Source organism: Stigmatopora argus, chromosome 12, assembly GCF_051989625.1.
Source record: "Stigmatopora argus isolate UIUO_Sarg chromosome 12, RoL_Sarg_1.0, whole genome shotgun sequence".
Lineage (NCBI taxonomy): Eukaryota > Metazoa > Chordata > Actinopteri > Syngnathiformes > Syngnathidae > Stigmatopora > Stigmatopora argus.
The window spans coordinates 17,083,992-17,106,211 of record NC_135398.1 but is presented as its reverse complement, the minus strand read 5'-3'; the positions used below and the strand labels follow the sequence as shown (position 1 = coordinate 17,106,211).

Here is a 22,220-nt window from a genome sequence, read left to right as displayed (position 1 = left end):
GTACAGTCGTATGTGTACAGGGAGTACAGAAGAGGACTCAGTAAACAGCCTTGAGGGGAGCCAGTACTCAGTGTAATGGAGGAAGAGAGGTGGGGACCAAGTCTAACAGTTTGTGGTCGGTTGGTCAAGAAGTTCTTTATCCAGCAGCAGATTGAAGATAGTCCAAGGTGGGAGAGTTTGTCAGTCAGAATGTCCGGTTTCATGGTGTTGAAGGCTGAGCTATAGTCAATGAAGAGCATCCTCACGTAGTTCCCATGGTGTTCCAGGTGGCTCAGTGCTGTATGTAGAGCAATGGCAATAGCATCCTCAGTGGACCTGTTTGCTCTATAAGCAAACTGGTGAGGGTCAATTGAGGGAGGGATTGTATTCCTGATATGGCGGGCTACCAACTTTTCAAAGCACTTCATGATCACAGGCGTGAGTGCAACAGGCCTATAATCATTCATGCTGTCAATGGTTGGCTTTTTGGGGACAGGGATAATGGTGGCAGATTTCAGACAGGATGGAATGATGGATTGTTGCAGGGAACAATTGAAAATTTTTGTGAAGACTCCAGCCAGCTGGTCAGCACAGGCTTTGAGCACCTTCCCAGGTACTCCGTCTGGCCCAGGAGCCTTCCTGGTGTTCACGGACCGCATTACCAGTCTCACTTCCTGTTCCCGGAACGTCAGTGTATTGCTGCAGGGTGGTGGTGGGGGTGTTGAGACTGGGTCTGATTTGTCAGTCTCAAAGCGGGCAAAGAAACGGTTCAATTCCTCCGCTAGTGAGGCATCTGCGTTAACAGACATATTATTGTTATTGTAGTTGGTAATATGTCGTATTCCTTGCCACATCTTCTCTGGGTTATTTTCTGTGAAGTGCTCCTCAATTTTCTTAGTATATACTGCCTTGGTCTTTTTAATGCCTCTTTTCAGCTCAGCTCTGGCAGCTCTATATTTTATCTTGTCCCCTGATCTAAAGGCGGTGTTACGGCATTTGATGAGTGCCTATGTCTCATTGGTCATCCAGGGTTTTTGGTTAGGAAAAACCCATATTCGTTTATTTATAGTGACGTTGTCAATGCAGTTTTTTATGTAAGAAAGTACAGAGTCCGTGTAGTCCTGGAGGTTGACGTGTACAAAAAGTTCCCAGTTGGTGCGGGAAAAACAGTCCTGCAGCTGAGAAAGTGCGTCCTCGGGCCAAGTTTTTATTATCTTTATTTGTGGCATTGTTTGCCTCCGAAGTGGAGTGTAAGCGGGGGTGAGAGATAGGCAGAGGTGATCTGATCCAGCTAGGTGAGGGAGGGAAGTGGCTTTATAAGCATGTTTGATGTTAGAATAGACATGGTCAAGAGTTTTGTCTCCTCTAGTATTACAATTTACGTATTGAATAAACTTAGTACTTAATGCTGAAAGTCGAGCCTGTTCTGTCGTATTTCTGGCATAGTCCGTCTTGAAAATGGCTTTAAATCAACACAACAATATATTTGCTTGTGCAGCTAGCTCCAGATACAGTTTTGTAGCTCTGGCTAATCATTAGCCAATCATAGTTGGTGAAAGTGATGACGTATCCCTGCGCCTGCGAGAAAGCAATGACATATCCCTACGCCTATGACAAGGCATTGTGGTGTTGCCAACTTGAAATCTGATTGGTTAAAGCAACAGTCTTATCGAATATTTAATGCAGCTGAGCCTGCAGAACTGATTGTGAAGGCCTTGAGGCAGATTTCTGACCCTGGCAACAAATAATGGCTGAACTGTGATTGGTTAAATGCTTCAATATGAAAACACACACCTGGAAGCAGTGCCACCAGGGGGGAAAGCAATGAAAGGAAGCTAACAGACAATTTGGAATTATTTAATAAGTATTGATGGACAAAATATAATATATGATTCAGATATTTCTTAGGCCAGCAGAGAAGGCCTTGAAGGCCCTGACGGCCCGCCACTGATATAGTTGTGGTCAAAAAGTTACATACACTTGTGAAGAACATAATGTCATGGCTCTCTTGAGTTTCCAGTTATTTCTACAACTCTGATTTTTCTCTGATAGAGTGATTGGAACAGATACTTCTTTGTCACAAAAAAACATTCATGAAGTTTGGTTCTGTTATGACTTTATTATGAGTTAACAGAAAAATTGATCAAATCTGCTGGGTCAAAAATATACATACAGGAACACGAATTAGCAATTTTGGTGACTTACAAAGTTGTGTCAGTGAAATGAGCTTCATAGCGTGGTCTCGTAACTTCTTGTGAGTGATTATGAGTGACTACACCTGGTGACTTCTCTGAGGCAATTGAAATAAGGCTCATTGGATACAAACGCCCACAAACGCTACAATGGGAAAGTCAAAGGAGCTCAGCATGGATATGAAAAAACGAATCATTGACTTGAACAAGTCAGGAAAGTCACTTGGAGACATTTCAAAGCAGCTGCAGGTCCCAAGAGCAACAGTGCAAACAATTGTTTGTAAGTATAAAGTGCATGGCACTGTTTTGTCACTGCCACGATCAGGAAGAAAACGCAAGCTATCACCTGCTGCTGAGAGAAAATTGGTCAGGAGGGTGAAGATTCAACCGAGAATCACCAAAAAGCAGATCTGTCAAGAATTAGAAGCTGCTGGAACACAGGTGTCAGTGTCCACAGTCAAGCCTGTTTTGCATCTCCTTGGACTGAGAGGCTGCCGTGCAAGAAGGAAGCCCTTGCTCCAAAAGTGACTCCTTAAGACTTGAATGAAGTTTGCTGCTGATCACATGGACAAAGATAAGACCTTCTGAGGCAAGTTCTGTGGTCAGACGAAACAAAAATCCAGCTGTTTGGCCACAATTTCCAGAAATATGTTTGGAGGAGAAAAGGTGAGGCCTTTACCCCCAAGTATACCATGCCTACCATAAGCACGGTGGTGGTAGTATTATGCTGTGGGGCTGTTTTGCTGCCAATGGAAATGGTGCTTTACAGAGAGTAAATGGGATAAAGAAGAAGGAGGATTACCTTCAAATTCTTCAAGATAATCTAAAGTCATCAGCCCAAAGACTGGGTCTTGGGCTCTGTTGGGTGTTCCAACAGGACAATGACACAAAACACACATCAAAAGTGGTAATGGAATGGCTAAATCAAGCTAGAATTAAGGTTTTCGAATGGCCTTCCCAAAGTCCTGACTTAAACCCCATTGAGAACTTGTGGACATTGCTGAAGAAACAAGTCCATGTCAGAAAGCCATCAAATTTAACTGAACTGCACCAATTCTGTCAAGAGGAGTGGTCAAAGATTAAACCAGAACCTTGTGGATGGCTACCAAAAGCGCCTAATTGAAATGAAAATGGCCAAGGCACATGTTACCAAATATTAGCGCTGCTGTATGTATATTTTTGACCCAGCAGATTTGATCCCTTTTTTTCTGTTCACCCATAATAAAGTCATAAAAGAACCAAACTTCATTAATGTTTTTAGTGACAAAGAAGTATCTGTTCCAATCACTCTATCAGAGAAAAATCAGAGTTGTAGAAATAACTGGAAACTCAAGAGAGCCATGAACTTATGTTCTCCACAAGTGTATGTAAACGTTTGACCACAACTGTATATGTATATGTAAATAATGTGTGTGTGTGTATGTGTGTATGTGTGTATGTGTGTATGTGTGTGTGAATGTGTATGTGAATGTGTATGTGAATGTGTATGTGAATGTGTATGTGAATGTGTATGTGAATGTGTATATGTACGTGAATGTGTATGTGTATACGGGAATATATATATATATATATATATATATATATATATATATATATATATATATATATATATATATATATAATTTTCCCTAAAATGTTGATGATGTATTATCCTGTTTTATTTTGGTAGTAGGTCCCTGTGTTCATCAGTAAAGTAATCTCTCTAATATCGACCATAATGTATATATATATATATATATATATATATATATATATATATATATATATATATATATATATATATATATATATATATATACATTATGGTCGATATTAGAGAGATTACTTTACTGATGAACACAGGGACCTACTACCAAAATAAAACAGGATAATACATCATCAACATTTTAGGGAAAATGTTACTTTTTAATGTTGCCCAATAGGTGTGAATATACAATACATGAAAATATAGACCAGTCAGTTGGTGTTTGTATAAAATTACATACATTTCATTAAAACAGGTTTGGAATAACACACAGGGTAGGCCGAGTTGTTATTGTATCATTTAGCCACTAGAGAGCAATACTACGCAGCTTCAACAGAGGGAATACATCTCTATCCATCTTGATGATGCATCATGAGGGCACCCAGACAGGATCTCGTTCTGTGCAATATTGACTTATATTTACCTTGTATACTATCTTCTTAGGATTTTCAACTGGCCTGAAAGAATGTGTGCATCCAACGCTGGTGTACATTGATTTTGAAAGAGAATAGACTGGTGCTATGAAGTAGTTTATCACATTTGTCCTCTCAATTTCAACCTTTGGAAATTTAATTTTCATGAGTAGGAAACGTTGACCAACAACACATTTTTAAAATCACATGCTTATTCTATTGTTTGAATCATGGGTCTGCCATAGGTCAGTAACGACAGCATTTCCATTACATATATACATTAAGCAAAGAGAAATGTAACCGGTGTGTATAAATGTACATGTCAATCTACTAAGTTTATTTTATGAGTCAGGGGAAATACTATATCAAATTTAAAACAAAACAGACCATAATGGGATAAATGGAAATATTACAGATTTATTAGAAACAGTATCCAGCGGGAGGAGAGTGCTCCTCCCCACTTACTGCCACAATTTGTCATCAGCAGGCTGAGAACTCAGCTCTGATCAGTCGGGATATAATATATTGTCCATTTTTGTACAGCAAAAGAAAAAGAGCATACATTAGTATTTGGTGATTGGCATAAAAAAAAATGCTGTGTTTTTGAGCGAGCTCGCTTTGAGACACAAAGCATAATTATTCATTCATTTTCCTAGCCGCTTATCTTCAGGTTTATCGAAGGGCCAAAGGATATGATTGGGAATGTTATTTACTATTACAGTGTGTCACACTTTGAAACATTCTCATGGTTATTTTTAAAGTACAAATTCTGAAACAAAGTGGATATTTATATATACAGTATATCTAAAAAAGCATTACATCCTATTGAAATGCTGTGGTGTGATTTGAAACGGGGTGTTCATGCTAGAAAAACCTCTAATATTGCAGAATTGAAACAATTCTGCACAGAAGAGTGGGCTAAAATTACTCTAAAGCACTGTGAAAGACTCATCACAATTTATCGTAAAAGCTTGATTTCAGTTATTGCTGTCAAAGATGGCACAATCCGTTATTATGTTCAGGGGGCAATTACTTTTTTCACAGAGGGCCAGACAAGTTTGTAATTTTTTCTGCCTTGGTAAATAAAATCATCATTTAGAAACTGCATTTTCCATTCACGGGCGGCCCGGTGGCGCGAGTGGTTAGCGCATGGGCCTTACAGCTCTGGGGTCCTGGCTTCAAATCCATGTCACGTCCACCTGTGAGGAGTTTGCATGTTCTCCTTGGGCCTATGTGGGTTTCCTCTGGGTACTCTGGTTTCCTCCCACATTCCAAAAACATGCATGGTAGGCTGATTGGACACTCTAAATTGCCCCTGGGGAAAAAATCCAACACTCCGTCCGCCCAGTGCTCGCAGAGACATTACAAAGAGGGAGTTGCGACTGCAGAGACATTACACGAGGGAGTGGCAGGGAGAGAGACAGTGCCCATGAATGTCTTATGAGCAGCCTCTCGCGTCCGCTGTCTGCTCGTATATCAAAATTAGTCTCGTATCTCAAGATACATATTTGCCCGAAATTTTATTGGTATCTCAAATTTCTCGGATGTCGGGCCACTCGTATGTTGAGGTACCACTGTATTAGAAACGTAAGATGTACGTTTTCAGTGAAGGCCTGAGAGAGTTTTCATCATGTTGACCTTTTCCCAGACCTTCAACAGAGGTCCTTGATTTTAACATTTTGCTGAAAGGAAAGGAACCTTGATGCTTAGTGGAAAGATGAACTGCAGCTGTAATACAGGATGAGAAGGGTGTTCTCACACACACACACACACACACACACACACACACACACACACACCCACACACACTGTGCTCTGAGAAAATGACAAATTGTGATCTACAGAAGTGCATTAGATTGAACCAAGAGATTGGCTATGTATAAGGACATACTGTACTTTATGTCTTGTGAAATATTCTTATGAGGATTGAAATATTTCTTTCCAACTACCTGAAAAAAGCATTATGATGTAAGCCTTTGTGAAACTCAGCCTTACCTCATTCATGAGCATAGAGCAGGAAAAGCTGACAGACAACCATTTACATGGATCTAATCAGAATGTAGCAAATTGCATCAACAGCAATGAGTCTATGTTCTCAGAATGGTGTGATGGTTAATGGGGAGCAGAGCAGAGTGAGATCTGGCATGGTAAACAACTAGGACAGGCACACATAAGACACACACTAACGATTGTGGACAAGCCTTCACGTTCCATTAAGTTCATTGCTGCCCTGAGGTTGGGGTAAAAATACTCCAGCGTGGAGAGGGTATCTATATATACATATTACTATTTCTGAGAATGTGTGTGCACGTGTGTGTATGCGTGTCCGTGAGGTCAGGGTGAAATGGAGACCGTAAGTCCGATTTGAATGCGGTTTTCACCAAAAGTAGGCAAATTTATGCCTCTAGAGATGCACCACGTCCGATTTTCGAATTTGGACTCCAGTTTTTCAGAAAATCGATATTTGTACCAGGGTGTCGCATTTTTTAGGGCGGAAAAGTGCAACTTTGGGCAATTTTTTTCGGTACTTGCAAAACTTTCAGATCAAAACTACTCTGTTTTGTAAAAGCACCATGACAAGGACAACATTGTACGTGCATAATTTTCCAGGTCATTCGTGTCGTCTTGCTAAAAATCGTTAAAAACCCTTGATTTTTAATGTATTTATTTATTAACTTATGTATTACCTATCTATTTACGTCTAAAATACCTTTCCTATTTCTGCATCCTCACCCTCTTGCTACTGTGACAACGAAATTTCCCGAATACAGGATAAATAAAGTTATCCAATCAAATCCAATTTTGGACTTCCAAAAACAGCCATTTCATACGGATTGGACGCCATTTCCACATTTTACATCTGATTTTAATGTGGTTTTCGACTATGGTTAGCTTAAATAGTGAATTGTGTCATGACAGGGCCCGAGTTTTTAATTTCGCCTTTGGTTCTTCAAAAAATCAATTCAAATCGATTCCGAGGTCGCATTTCTGACTGTTTTTACCACATGCGAAACTTACAGACCACAAACGATTACAGTTTTTGCAGCACTACGCAGGCGCACGTGGCATATACGTATCTGCTTTTTAAAGTGGCTTCTACCGTCAAGCCACGAAACGACAAAAACCCTTGATTTTGGACATCCTGTTACGATCGCGCCGCGTCGTCGTGGCACGATCGGGATTGGATTCAGACCCAGGCGCGGGGAAGTAGGATTTGACGAGGTATTAGCTTCAAAGCAACATCTTTAATAACTCAGGTGGGATCTTACAACACAACGAGGACTTGTAAAACAAAAGCAATACCAAACCGGAAACAGGAGAACAAGGAAATCGAGGAGAAAGGTAGCGTGGCTGCAAGGCTACTGAATCCACACAGTGACTTCCAGGAACATGCAGGAATTGTGCATGAGCTTGCAGGAACGATCCAACAATGATAATAGAACTAAATGGTGTTTAAATACTAACTCAGGAAGTCATCAACAGATTGATTCCAGCTGCTCTGCCTCTACGGCAGGCCAGGAGGGACAAAACGGGGCGCTCCTGACACATCCTTAAAACCTGCTTGATATTTTGATATTGGTCATGGAGGAGAATTCCATTTCGACATCCAATCTCATCTTATTTTCTGAACCGCTTTATCCTCATTAGGGTCGCGGGGGGTGCTGGAGGTTATCCCACCGAACTCCGAACCAAAGGAGGGGGACACCCAGAATCGGTGGCCAGCCGATCGCACGGCACAAGGAGACGGACAACCATACACACTCACCCATACCTAGGGGCAAGTTAGAGTGTCCAATCAGCCTACTATGCATAATTTTGGAATGTGGGAGTAACCCGGAGGAAACCCACATGGGGCCAGGGAGAACATGCAAACTTCACACAGGTGGGACGTGACCTGGATTTGAACCCAGGACCCCAGAGGCCGACGCGCTAACCACTCACCCCACCGGGCCGCCCTCCATTTGGACATATTCCTCAAAATCAGTGGTACTACTTTTCAAGGAGCCAACTTTACGTGTTCAATTTTTTTTTCCGGGCCAATGACAAAGCTCAGTAGTTAGTTACTTACTATGTCTGCTGCAGTGGCAGTCCGTGCATATTCTCGTAGCGCCTTCAACGAATCAATCCAACCCTCACAAACTATTTTATGGCTATAAAACCTCTACTGCAGCTACAGCTGCGACATATAAAAAATAATCAATAAATCAATGCACAAAAATGGGGTAAAATCCACTTGCTTGCAGAATTTAATGATTAAATACAAATACTGGAGCTTTTCAGACATTACAATCGGGCCAGGCGGGTGATTTTCCCGGGAAAAGACAGCGATGAACGTCAATGGCGTACTAGCAAACATTGCCCAAAAATGGGGTAAAATCCAGCCGAAAACAGCATTTATTGATTAAATACAAATACTGGAGCTTTTTAGACATCAGAACCGGGCTCGGAGTGTCATTTCCCCAGGAAAAAAGACAGTAAAGAACGTCGATTTGTCCATATATGGCCATACGCGAAACGGCAAAAATTGCACTAAAATAGGGTAAAATCCACTTCCTAGCAGAATTTATTGATTGAATACGAATACTGGAGCTTTTCAGACATTACAACCGGACGAGGGGGGTGATTTCCTTGGGAAAAGACAGCGATGGACGTCAATGGCGAAACGGCAAAAATTTCACTAAAATGGGGTAAAATCCACTTCCTGGCAGCATTGAGTGATTAAATACAAACACTGGAGCTTAAATACAAACACTGGAGCTTTTCAGATATCAGAACCGGGCCCACAATTGAAATATTATTTAGGAATACAGTGGTACCTCGACATACGATCGTAATCCGTTCCGAGACTGAGATCGTATGACGAGGTTCTCGTAACTCGAGCGGACGTTTCCCATTGAGATGAATGGAAAAAATAATAATTCGTTCCAGCCCTCTGAAAAAACACCAAAAACAGGATATTGGATTGGAAAAAATGTTTTATTTCTTCTAATTCCCCATCTATTAACAAAGTAACACATAACTAGTGGTTTAATAGAAATAAAATGTGTTTAATCTAACTAAAATTGGGCGGATTTCGCCGAGGGGAGAGGGGCACAAAAGGGGCGGGGGCTTCGGATTTTTTTCTTCCACACAACGCACTCGTAAACGGAACAAACACTCCACCCTCACGTTTGCTATCCATGGGCTGTTTGCTGTTGTACTATTCCCTTCAAAATATTCCGAAAATGATGCACACAAATGTCCTCACAATCGGATAACGCACGACCACTTGCCAACGAGCAGCAGTCTTTTATCAGCGATCGCTCCGCTGCTCATGGGAGCTTCGGGGGCATGTGTTCGCATCCCCTCGAATATGATAGAGTTGCTCCCGTGGATGCTATTGCAGGGAGTTGCGAGCCAGTGCCCCTGATGTTCTTATGAGCAGCCAACGAGAAGTAATATAATACTCCTCGTATTAGATAAAAATAACAGGAAATGCAGCAGCTGAGCTTACCCACGTATTGATTGTGGGTAAAGTTTTATTCTGAGAAGAGTGCCATTGCCTGTCGGCGTTGTGTGCACGAGTATACTTCATTACCCAGAAAGCCCTCTTTTCCCCGCGCATGCGCGTTGTGCGTTTCCTGGTCTGAATAACTCATTCGGTGCTCGTAAATATTGTTATACACAAAAGATATGCAAAAAAGACAGTGCCATGGCCACCTGGCTTGGTCGCATCACGAAATTTTGATCGCATGACGGGCGAATTATTCGATCGAAATTTCCATCGTAAGACGAGAATATTGTATGACAAGCGGTCGTGTGACGAGGTACCACTGTATACGGCCATATTTTACTCACCAAAAATCCTTTTTAATTGTACACAATATCCATCCTCCTTTCTTTCTTCCTTCTTTTCTATCGCCATCGAAGCTAATGCTGAAAGTCGAGCCTGTCCTGTCGTATTTCTGGCATAGTCCGTCTTGAAAATGGCTTTAAATCAACACAACAATATATTTGCCTGTGCAGCACGCTCCAGATACAGTTTGGTAGCTCTGGCTAATCACTAGCCAATCATAGTTGGTGAAAGCGATGACGTATCTCTACACCTAGGAGAAGGCAATGACGTATCCCTACGCCTGCGACAAGGCATTGTGGTGTTGCCAACTCCAAATCTGATTGGTTAAAGCAACAGTCTTATCGACGCTTGTTTAATGCAGCAGAGCCTGCAGAACTGATTGTGAAAGCCTTGAGGCTGATTTCTGACCCTGGCAACAAATAATGGCTGAAATGTGATTGGTTAAATGCTTCAATATGAAAACACACATCTGGAAGCAGTGCAACCAGGGGGGAAAGCAATGAAAGGAAGCTAACAGACAATTTGGAATTATTTAATAAGTATTCATGGGCAATGTTGGATTTATTATGGGATGTTTCTATATGTTTTGTAAGCATTTTTAATAATTAATAAGGCTATGAATTAATTCATGATGATATTATAGATGTATGCATATTAATTACTTTTGTATAAGAGTGTCTTTAATTTGAGACTGGGACAAACTCGAGGTCACCCTGCTGGCTCCAGCTTGTTGACATAACACCTCACCCTCTAAGGACTGTTACTGGGAGATAGCCGTCGCAGCCCAGACACCCAGATGCAAGTTCGCAATGATCTACGAAGGACTCATAAATTGTTTTGTCTGGGACGCCGGCAGTTTACCTTATAAAGAAATTATTATGCTTATACTGCAAATTCTTACGCAGGTTTTTTGGTTTCAATCTAATAATGGCAATTGTTTTGAATCAGATTACATTGAAATGTTTTCAGTTATGTGCGACTAAATACAGAGAAGAGGAGACTGCACATCAGAAATGCTCAGGAACGAAGGCGCGTTATGAGTGTGGCTCCTTGCAAGTTGTAACCAGATATGTGAAAGATGTCTTCCAATTTTAATTAAATATTACTAATAATGATTTAAGGGTATTAATCATTATTCCAACAGGCAAAATATAATTAACATCAGTCTGTGATTCAGATATTTCTTAGGCCAGCTTTGAAGGCCCTGACGGCACACCACTGGTCAGCATTAACAATACTTACTTCCCTAATGAAAATAAATGAAAAGGAAAATGTTACACCCTGGTCACAATCTGTTCCAGCTGCTGCCCTCTGGCAGACGCTATAGGTCCCACAAAGCACGGACAAATAGGCTTAAGGACAGTTTTTTCCCCACATCCATCAGGAATCTAAACTCGCGCTAACATAACACACATTCCCTTCTGCGGTAATATGAACAGATGTTTGGGTGGTGATCTGCCTCCTACTAGCTGACTGAAGTAAGGTAAGTCGAAGACAGTGAGAGGTAAGCGAGAGGTAAGCGACCTGTATCCACAACAGCAGAATGCCAAATTACAAGTCCGTAACTTACACTTATTTAAGTATTTTGCCGAGTAAACGTAGCTTATGGAGAAGCACCATCAATTTGACAAGTTGGCTTTTTGTGTTGTGATAATGGCTTTTTGTGTTGTGATAATGACGACAGGGCCTATGTCCGATTATTATTATTATTATTATTAAAGCGATAGATGCTACCTACGTAATCGATTCCGAATTGATTGCCACACTGAAGTCGCACAACACGAATCATTTGTTAGAACTTATAACTCGGATGATTCACAATGCACTCCTGTTACCGAATTCATCCAATCTACAGTGCAGTTGCATCAAATGCGGAAGCATTATTAAAGTATTAATATCTAAATCTAATCTATAAATTAAAATATGTACAAACTTTAAGTGATGTACTCACAGTGAAAATAGTTCATCTTCGCTTGATTTACATAAAAACTGGTTATTGGAAATCAGTGGCGGTCTGTGCATTTTCTCGTAGCGCCTTCACCGAATCAATCCAACCCTCAAAAACTATTTTAAGGCTATAAAAATTTTGCAGCAAACAGATTGCCACATCACGCATGCAACTCCAGAGCGGAAAAACGTTCACTTCCTGTGTGTCACTTTTAACCACACGCCCATTAACATTAAAAAGTTTCCTACCAGCTGAATTCTTTTATGCCACAATAGCGTCCGAATCCTTTAGCATATCAAGGAACATTAATATTTAGGCGGAATTTTCAGTGGTGACTAAACAAGAAATAGGGAAAATTCACTCCAAACAAAAGAGGAAATGGCAAGTGCTTTATGTGTGTCACTTTTAATCGCACGGCGGAGACCATTAATATTAAAATGGTTCTGTTAGGGTTATTAGTCTTACATTATTACATATTTGCTCAGAATGAAGAACGCTTTGCTTTACTTAGCTTATTAACATTAGAAAAGTCATTTTAGAACATCTGCCTGCAACCATGTAAATGTTTGCTCCTTGGTTAGACCAAACAAATGAAGGTCGAATCATCTTGGACTGCTGGAATGCGGAGAAGAACCTTCGGCTCAACATGACCTTCATTTGTTTTGAGAGCTGTTTTCCCACCCCTTCCTTGAGAGTTGAGATGTCCATTGTAACTAGGGTCCTTGAAGCTAATAAACAGGAAAAAGATGTGTGTAATGCCAGAATGAACCTGGACGAAGGCGAGTCGGTTCGATTCTCTCTTGCAAAAAAACCCAGATGATTGTCCTGTCTCTTTTATTTGTGCGTGCATTTGGGAATTCCTATTAGTGAACTTAACAGGTTCCTACCAGCTGAATTATTTTATGCCACACTGGCGTGCCACTCATTTAGCATATCAAGGAACGTCAATATTTAGGAGGCATTTTCAACAGCGGCTCTTTAATTTTTTAATGGGCCTGTGCATCTTGTTTATTCATTTGATTTTCTTTTCCCTCTCTTACTTTGTATAACCTTTCGTCTCTTTCCATTCCTTTGGGTCATGGACAATTACACATGCAGAGTTTATTTTCCTCTGTGAATGAAAGGAAATTAATAGATTTATCAGGCCATTACGTTTTAAGTTTAAGGTCACTTGCTGTATTTATTTTATTATCCATGCGAAAACAGGGAAGTCACAATGTCACTTCTTCAATTTGCACAGTACATTAGCGATGCAGATTTATGCAAATTCCTTCCCCAGTGTTTGGGTATACAATACAGGGGCTTTACACTCCCATCAAAGCAGTTTCAAAGCTTAAAGGGAAATTTTCAAGGCTGGATAGAAAAAAAAAAGCAGGATGTGAACGAGAAAGGAGTGGCTTTCTGTCGTCAGCTGACGTAGTTGACTTGATGGTCGTCACGCATACGTAAGACACCCACATACATTTTAGGCATGTGTAAGCAGCTAGGATGATTTTGTGCTTCCGAAAGGGCAAACCAAGGACAAGCCAACTAGTGTTACCAAAAAAAATAGTGCAGTAAATTTGAATAATAGTTTAAATTATATTGTACAGTACATAAAATAAATTATCCATCCTGGGTTTGTAAAACAGTTTACATGGAAAAACAACTCTGTATTGTGCTCATGCCTGTACTGTACGGTCGGTCATTATTGGGGGATTAAAAAGTTTTACACGGATGCATGTGTACACAAACACATACATGCAGTTTTCGACTCACTCAGGTGATCTATACTTTTGTTGAATCGTATAATTTTGTGACATGCTGGCTTGTTTTCCAGTACTTTTACAAATAGATTGTAAGACTATTATTCCGATAGCTGGCAATTCAACAATATGGCTAACTAGCCCACTCCAATGAAGAAATAACCACCTACCTTAACAAAACTTGCATTTACTTCATTTTGGTGAGATTTTTTTACTTAATTTATCAGAAAAAAACATTGCAAAATCCTTTTTTGCCTTCTTTTCATTTTCTTTTTTTCAAATAATAGGATTAAAAAAAATGAATTTACAATATTTTGTGTGAATGTTATTTTCTGCTATATATGTATGTACGTGGCGACCAGTGGCGAGTGTTTAGCACGTCGACCTCACAGTTCTGGGGTCGAGGTTTTGATCAGAGCCCTTAAAACGATTCACCGGTGCAAAAAGTCTCCCCCGCTCACCCCATTTTATTTCCTCAGTGCTGACTTGGGTGACAGTCCTCTGTCTTTCGCCATTTTCCTAGTGGCAAGCGGAAGAAAGGAGAGTGGCGTCCGCTAGCGAGTTTCAGTGTGGATTTTCATATTTGTATGTACTTTTTTCCAGAATAAAATCTGCGATGTAGTGAAGCCGCGAAAGTTGAAGCCGAGAAGAGACGAAGGATCACAGTATTTGGGGAGTTGGAGATCAAGTTTTTATTCACTTAATTAGTTTTTAAGTTACAAAGTATGTGTGATTATTTTATTGGCTGGATCTGGTTATGCCTCTTAATTATGTCCATGTGCATGATTTCGAGTCTTTGTCTATTTGTGCTGTGCAATTGGCTGGCAACCAATATGCAGTGCTACCATTTACCCTGCCCATAGTCAACAGCGAATGGCTCTTTATCCTCTCATATGGATAAGCGGCACGGATAATGGATAGATGAATATGTGTTCAATTTCAATACAGAAAAAAATGGTGTGTGTGTGTGTATGCATGTGAACAAAGAACATGTTGCATATTGATTTTCTGACATTGTGAACAGCATACTCTAGGGAAATAATGCTCATACGGTTTTAGAACATGCTATACATTATGCCTGTTATCAATGGCAATCATAAACATCACACACACTCACACGCACACACCACACCACACCTTAATTGTGACTCTTTCCTCCCCAAAATCCATTGCTTCCATTGCCTTCATTCACATTTTTGTTTAACCCGACTTCCTGAGGGGAGGAACCCTTATCAGCCCCAAACAGATGCACCAATGTGCGTGTATGTGTGTAACCATGTTAATCCCCTCTTATTGGCTCAGCTGCAGCAGATTTTATTGTAGGTGATGACTTTTTATTTCATTTCCTCACAATATCTGAATTTCCTGCAGAAATTGAACATGTTGTTTAAATGCCACACCTCTAATGAGGCAGAATATCACAGTACAATAAATTCCAAAATGATGTGATGAATGTGTTGACTGTGGGTGCATGTGTGTGTGTGTGTGTGTGTGTGTGTGTGTGTGTGTGTGTGTGTGTGTGTGTGTGTAATACATAGTACAGTTCAACTCGAAATGATTCGCTCTTTTAAAACACTTTATTCATTCTTAGTGGGGTGGGGGGCGTGATTACACGTGTGTCTGTATGCATTGCCAAAAATGACCAACTGTATGTCATAACATTGACAAACATATGTGAACAACCACTAGCTATTGACGAGAACAATCAGCCATTTTGTATGTTTGAGTGTGTCTATGCAGCCACATGCCCAACTCTCCTCTATTTAGTTGCCATAGTAACTGGCAATTCACAGCATTTGGCAAATTATAGAGCTGTGTTGAAGGGTGAGTAAGTGTATGTGTACATATATTGTGTGTGGGAAGTTGTGTGCATGTTTGAAGGTGACCGTAATCCCTTCTCACACAAAAAATGTGTTCTTTAGTTGCACGAGAAACACAAAATAATGATTAATGATTAATTCCCAGCCAATTTACCTCAGGTAATCCAGAAACACACACACACACCACACAGCAAACAGTCCCCCATACACACACACGGATGCACACAGAATTTGTCAAATTGTTGCTATGTTAACACTATGTTAACTATATATATATATATATATATATATATATATATATATATATATATATATATCTATATCCACGACAACGCACTCGTAAACGGAACAAACGAATTTAAATTAACTTGGATTAATATATACAGACACTCAAACATACGTTTAATGTAACTTTACACAAAACTGAATTCTAATTTTGTTGTAATCTTTTGTTACCTTCGTTTTCCGGGTTGGCGGTTTGCCACGCCTCCACCCTCACATTCGCTATCGATGGGCTGTTTGGTGTTGTACTACGTATTCCCTTCAAAATATTCCGAAAATGATTCACAACAATGTCCTCACAATAGGATAACCCACGACCACTTGCCAACGAGAAATTGTCTTGTAGTACATTTTAGCGATCGCTCCGCTGCTCATAAAGACCGGCTCGCAACTCCCTCGTTGAAATGGCTCTGAACGCAGCCGCTTTGAACGGTGCCTATGAGAGAGAGTTGCGACCAGAAATATTACAAAGAGGGAATTGCCTAACCCTAACCCAGCGAACGAGAAGTAATATAATACTCCTCGTATTAGATAATAATAATAATAATAATAACAGGAAATGCTACAGCTCTGCTTACCCACGTATTGATTGTGGGTAATGAAGTTTCATTCTGAGAAAGAGTGCCATTGCCTATCGGCGTTGTGTGCACGAGTATACAGACACTCCTCAACTTACGAACGCAATTGGTTCCGAGCGATTGTTCATAAGTTGAATTTGTTTGTAAGTTGATTTAGTGCTATATTTTGTATTATAATTTATGTTTAAGGCCTATACAGACGCTCCCCTACTTACGAACATTCAACTTACGAACAACGGTACATACGAACATGTCTGCAAATTGCGTTTAAGTCCAAAAATGTTCGCAAGTCCAATTTTGTATTTCACCTTTTTCGGAGTAGTACTTCTTTCCGCCGCTAATACCGACGCCTGGCGCTGTGAGAGCTCAGCTCACCCAGCATCTACCTTCTTCTTCGTTGCAATGCGGAAGTGCGTGAATGTATCTCCAGTGTGCAAAGAACCTTTTTCATTTGTATCATTAAATATCTCATGCATCCAATATTGAATATGGTTGGTAAAAAGCTAAAGGCTTCTATTGAGGGAGTTGCAAGGAAGAGGCAAGCCATTTCATTTGAAACGAGTGGCAATAATAACGAAGCTTGATGCGCGTGAGAGTGGTGAGCGTTTCACGGGCATTTAATCGTTCGACCGTCAGTACCATTTATAAACAGAAAGATCGAGCAGCAGGACCCAAATATTGAACGTTGCACAAAGTTTGCAAATCAATTGAATGATGCCATACAGTGCTACTGCATCATTTATGATGAAAAAAAGAAGAAAACGGTGCAATTGTCATTAGGTCGCTTCTTTTGGCCAGTTTCTAATACATAAATCTCTCTCTCTCTCTACAGTACTGTACATATTCTCTCCATTTTATTAAATGGTTTTTTTTCAGTACAAACCAATGCGTGTTACTTATACAAGCCTTAAACATACAAATGCACTTATATAAACCTTCAATATACTTATATCGGCCTTAAACATAAATTATAATACAAAATATAGCACTGAATCAACTTACAAACAAATTCAACTTATGAACAATCGCTCGGAACCAATTGCGTTCGTAAGTTGGGGAGCGTCTGTATATATATACCTACACCAGTCAACAAAGACTGTGATGACTCCCCTGTACTCTACGTCGTTCCCGTCCGTCACTCGTCCAACAATAGGTGTTCGTCAGAGAACTTCTGGAGGTGGCAGGTGTCTGTATTTTGTTTGAAGTCTGATGTGTAGAGGGAGAAGAGGGGTGGGGAGAGCACTGTGCCTTGTGGGGCCCCCGTGCTGCAAGCTACCACATCAAACGTACAGTCCTGGAGTCTCACATATTGTGGTCTGTCAGTGAGGAAGTCAATGATCCATGCGGCTAGGTGAATCCTTACTCCAGCCTCTTTCAGTTTCTCTCTCAGTAGGACCGGCTGAATAGTTTGGAACTCACTGGAGAGGTCAAGAAACATCATTCTCACTGTGCTTCCGTGTTCTCCAGGTGTGAAAGAGACCTGTGCATCAGGTAGGTGGTAGAATCTCCCACACCAATGCCTGGACGATAGGCGAACTGCAGAGGGTCTAGCTCTGCATTCATTAGGGGGCTGAGGTGATTGATGATGATTCTCTCCAATGTCTTGATTAGGTGAGAGGTTAATGCTACCGGCCTGAAGTGGTTTGGCTCCCTGCGGTTTGCAGTCTTTGGAACTGGGACCACACAGTAAGTTTTCCACAAGGTGGGGACCTTCTGCAGACTGAGGTTGAAAATATGCAGAATCACTTTGCCAAGCTGATCCACAGTCTCTCAGTAGTCTGGAGCTGAGGCCGTCTGGACCAGTAGCCTTCCTTGCCTCGATCTTCTTTAGCTGTTTTATCACCTGATCGACAGTAATGCAGAGACCGGTGGAAGAGGGGGGGGAAGAGGAGTAGGAGAAAGAGGGGGCAGAGTTGTTTCTGGTCTGGGGGGGTCAGGGGAGTGGGGCAGGACTGAATCTGTTAAAGAACTGATTAAGTTCATTTGCCCAATCACTGTCTCCGGACTACGGGTCTCTCTCACTGTTGCCTCCATGGCCCGAAATGGTCCTCAAGCTCCTCCAGACCTCTTTGGTGTTGCCTCTCTGGAGTTGGTTCTCCAGCTTCCTCCTGTAGATGGTCTTACCCTTCCTTATCTCTCTCTTCAGCTCCTTCTGCACCGTTTTGAGACTCTTTTTCCCCAGACCTAAAAGCCCTCTTCTTCTTGTTCAGGGGGGCCTTTAGATCCCGGGTGACCCACGGCTTATTGTTGGAGAAATAACGGACCTTCTTGGAGGGTACAATGTTCTCAACACAGAAGTTAATATAATCTGTGATGCAGTGGGTCAAGCTGTCAATGTCTTTCCCATCTGAATTGCACAGCACCTCCCAGTCAGTGGTCTCAAAACAGTCCCTCAGTACCATGCTGGTCTCCTCGGTCCATCTTTTTATGATCCTCGTGGTAGATTTTATTTTCCTCACCATTGTGGGGATCAGATAATAATAATAATAATAATAATAATCGGACATAGGCCCTGTCGTCATTATGAACAACACAAAAAGCCTACTTGTCATCACACGCAGAACTGCGTGTGACGAAATTGGTGGTGCTTCTCCATAAGCTACGTTTACTCGGCAAAAGACCTAAATAAGTGCAAGTTACGGACCTGTAATTTGGCATTCTGCTGTTGTGGATACAGGTCGCTTACCTCTCGCTTACCTCTCACTGTCTTTCACTTACCTTACTTCAGTCAGCTAGGGGGACTGAGCCGTATGCCTCCTTTGTGTTGGCATACAGCAGGTCCAGAGTTTTTTGTTCCCTGGTGTGGCACTTCACATACTGAGTGAAGGTGGGGAGAGTAGAAGCCAAGGAATCATGGTTAAAATTACCGGAGATAAGGAGAGACTGGGGGTGTGACGTCTGCAGCCGCGACACATTAGCGTGAAGCAGCTCGCGAGTGACTGCCGCATCGGCGGAAGGAGGTATATACGCAGTTATTACGATAACGTGCGAGACCTCCCGGGGGATGTAAAACGGCCTGATGCTAATAGCTACTAGCTCGATATCTCGAGTGCAAAGTTACTCCTTCACAGTAATATGCCCGGGGCTGCACTATCTACTATTAATAAAAACAGCTAGTCCCTCAACTTTCTTCCTACCGCTCTCCTCAGCATTTCTGTCCGCCCTCACCAGCTGAAAGCCATCCAAGGAGACGAGAGAGTCTGGTGTTAGTTCATTCAACCAGGTCTCCGTGAAGCACATAATGCAGATTTTCCGATATTGTCGTTGTATTTTTGTAAGCGCCTTTAGCTCTTCCATCTTATTGGGGAGAGATCTTATGTTCCCGATAATAATAGATGGAATGCTGGGTCTGAAGCATCGCTTTCTCTCCTGACATTTTTGTCCAGCTCTGCATCCTCTTCTCTTCCTCTTTAACTCCGCGGGGAGGTCCAGGGGCATCCAGGTGTTGCGTAGCGCTAACAGCTGATCATTTATGTAAAACAGCGGAGGCATGGCTGAGTGGGTCAAAAAAGTAACGTCCAGAATTTGCAAAGATAAACTAAACAAATAGATCAAAGACTGCCTCTCACACAACTTGAGTCTTGGAGTAGAGTCTTGAAAGTAAAGTATTAAAACATTAATGTATGGAATATAAAGTAAAGTCAAGTAACGTAACAAGTAAAATCTTAAGAGACAATAAAACATAAAAATAAAGGATAAAAAAAGCTGTAAAAAAGCTTTAAAAACACAGAACACGAGTCAGGGTTTAGGGAGCTACTGCAACTGGCAGCCGCTTTGAACGACGCCTATGATGAGGCTATATATCTATATCTATATCTATATCTATATCTATATCTATATCTATATCTATATCTATATCTATATCTATATCTATATCTATATCTATATCTATATCTATATCTATATCTATATCTATATCTATATCTATATCTATATCTATATCTATATCTATATCTATATCTATATCTATATCTATATCTATATCTATATCTATATCTATATCTATATCTATATCTATATCTATATCTATATCTATATCTATATCTATATCTATATCTATATCTATATCTATATCTATATCTATATCTATATCTATATCTATATCTATATCTATATCTATATCTATATCTATATCTATATCTATATCTATATCTATATCTATATCTATATCTATATCTATATCTATATCTATATCTATATCTATATCTATATCTATATCTATATCTATATCTATATCTATATCTATATCTATATCTATATCTATATCTATATCTATATCTATATCTATATCTATATCTATATCTATATCTATATCTATATCTATATCTATATCTATATCTATATCTATATCTATATCTATATCTATATCTATATCTATATCTATATCTATATCTATATCTATATCTATATCTATATCTATATCTATATCTATATCTATATCTATATCTATATCTATATCTATATCTATATCTATATCTATATCTATATCTATATCTATATCTATATCTATATCTATATCTATATCTATATCTATATCTATATCTATATCTATATCTATATCTATATCTATATCTATATCTATATCTATATCTATATCTATATCTATATCTATATCTATATCTATATCTATATCTATATCTATATCTATATCTATATCTATATCTATATCTATATCTATATCTATATCTATATCTATATCTATATCTATATCTATATCTATATCTATATCTATATCTATATCTATATCTATATCTATATCTATATCTATATCTATATCTATATCTATATCTATATCTATATCTATATCTATATCTATATCTATATCTATATCTATATCTATATCTATATCTATATCTATATCTATATCTATATCTATATCTATATCTATATCTATATCTATATCTATATCTATATCTATATCTATATCTATATCTATATCTATCTATATATATATATATATATATATATATATATATATATATATATATTTTCCCTTACTTTGAAGGGAAAACTCCGGTTTGCTCCCACATTCCAAAAACATCCTCCACATGTGTGATGATTTTCCCTTCAAAGTAACACATTTCTGCTCCCTATTAAAATTATGAATATGGAGGTGAAAATTGGGACTCAGGTGGCGGCTTATATGCGAGAAATTATAAAATGCAACAACTTTAAGGCAATTTTACGGGTGCGGCTTATATGCGAGTAAATAGGGTAATATCATCAACCAAAGACTAAAGATATCCCCCCAAAAAACATAACAGTTTTAAATGGTATTTTATTAAGGACCAAAATAGTATTTAACATACCAGGATCTATGTGAAAAGGTAATTGCCCACTAATTCTAATACAGTAATACCTTGAGATACCTTAATGCGTTCCGGGACCGAGCTCGTATATCGATTTAATCGTATCTCGTATCAACTTTTCCCATAGAAATTAACTACAGTGGTACCTCGTGATACAACATGCTTGTCATACAACATGCTCGTGTTACGATGAAAATTTCGATCAAATAATTTGCTCGCGATATATTTAAAATTTCGAGATGCAACGAAGCCAGGTGGCAATGACATGAGAGGCTGTTTATCATTGTAGCACACTGTCTTTTTTTGCCGCATCTCTTTTGTGTATAACTACTATATCTACGAGGACTGAACGATTTATTCAGACTAGTTTCGAC

The 22,220-nt window shown here is 39.7% G+C and overlaps 1 protein-coding gene across 7 annotated transcripts in view; it reads right to left on the bottom strand.

Annotated features, from left to right (window-relative positions):
* ednrba (endothelin receptor Ba) overlaps nucleotides 1-20,044 on the bottom strand; it is a 90,143-nt gene extending 70,099 nt beyond the window's left edge. For 6 of the 7 annotated variants that reach the window (XR_013304173.1, XM_077614889.1, XM_077614884.1 and 3 more), the window contains exon 1: nucleotides 19,706-20,044. Coding sequence is in view for 6 of the 7 variants with exons in the window: in XM_077614889.1 (XP_077471015.1) it covers nucleotides 19,706-20,029 (324 nt within the window). In the remaining variant the exon portion in view is untranslated. Of the gene's footprint in view, nucleotides 1-19,674 lie in introns of all 7 variants that reach the window. The other variant, XM_077614888.1, reaches the window with a different exon arrangement.
* Between the last annotated feature and the right edge of the window lie 2,176 nt (nucleotides 20,045-22,220).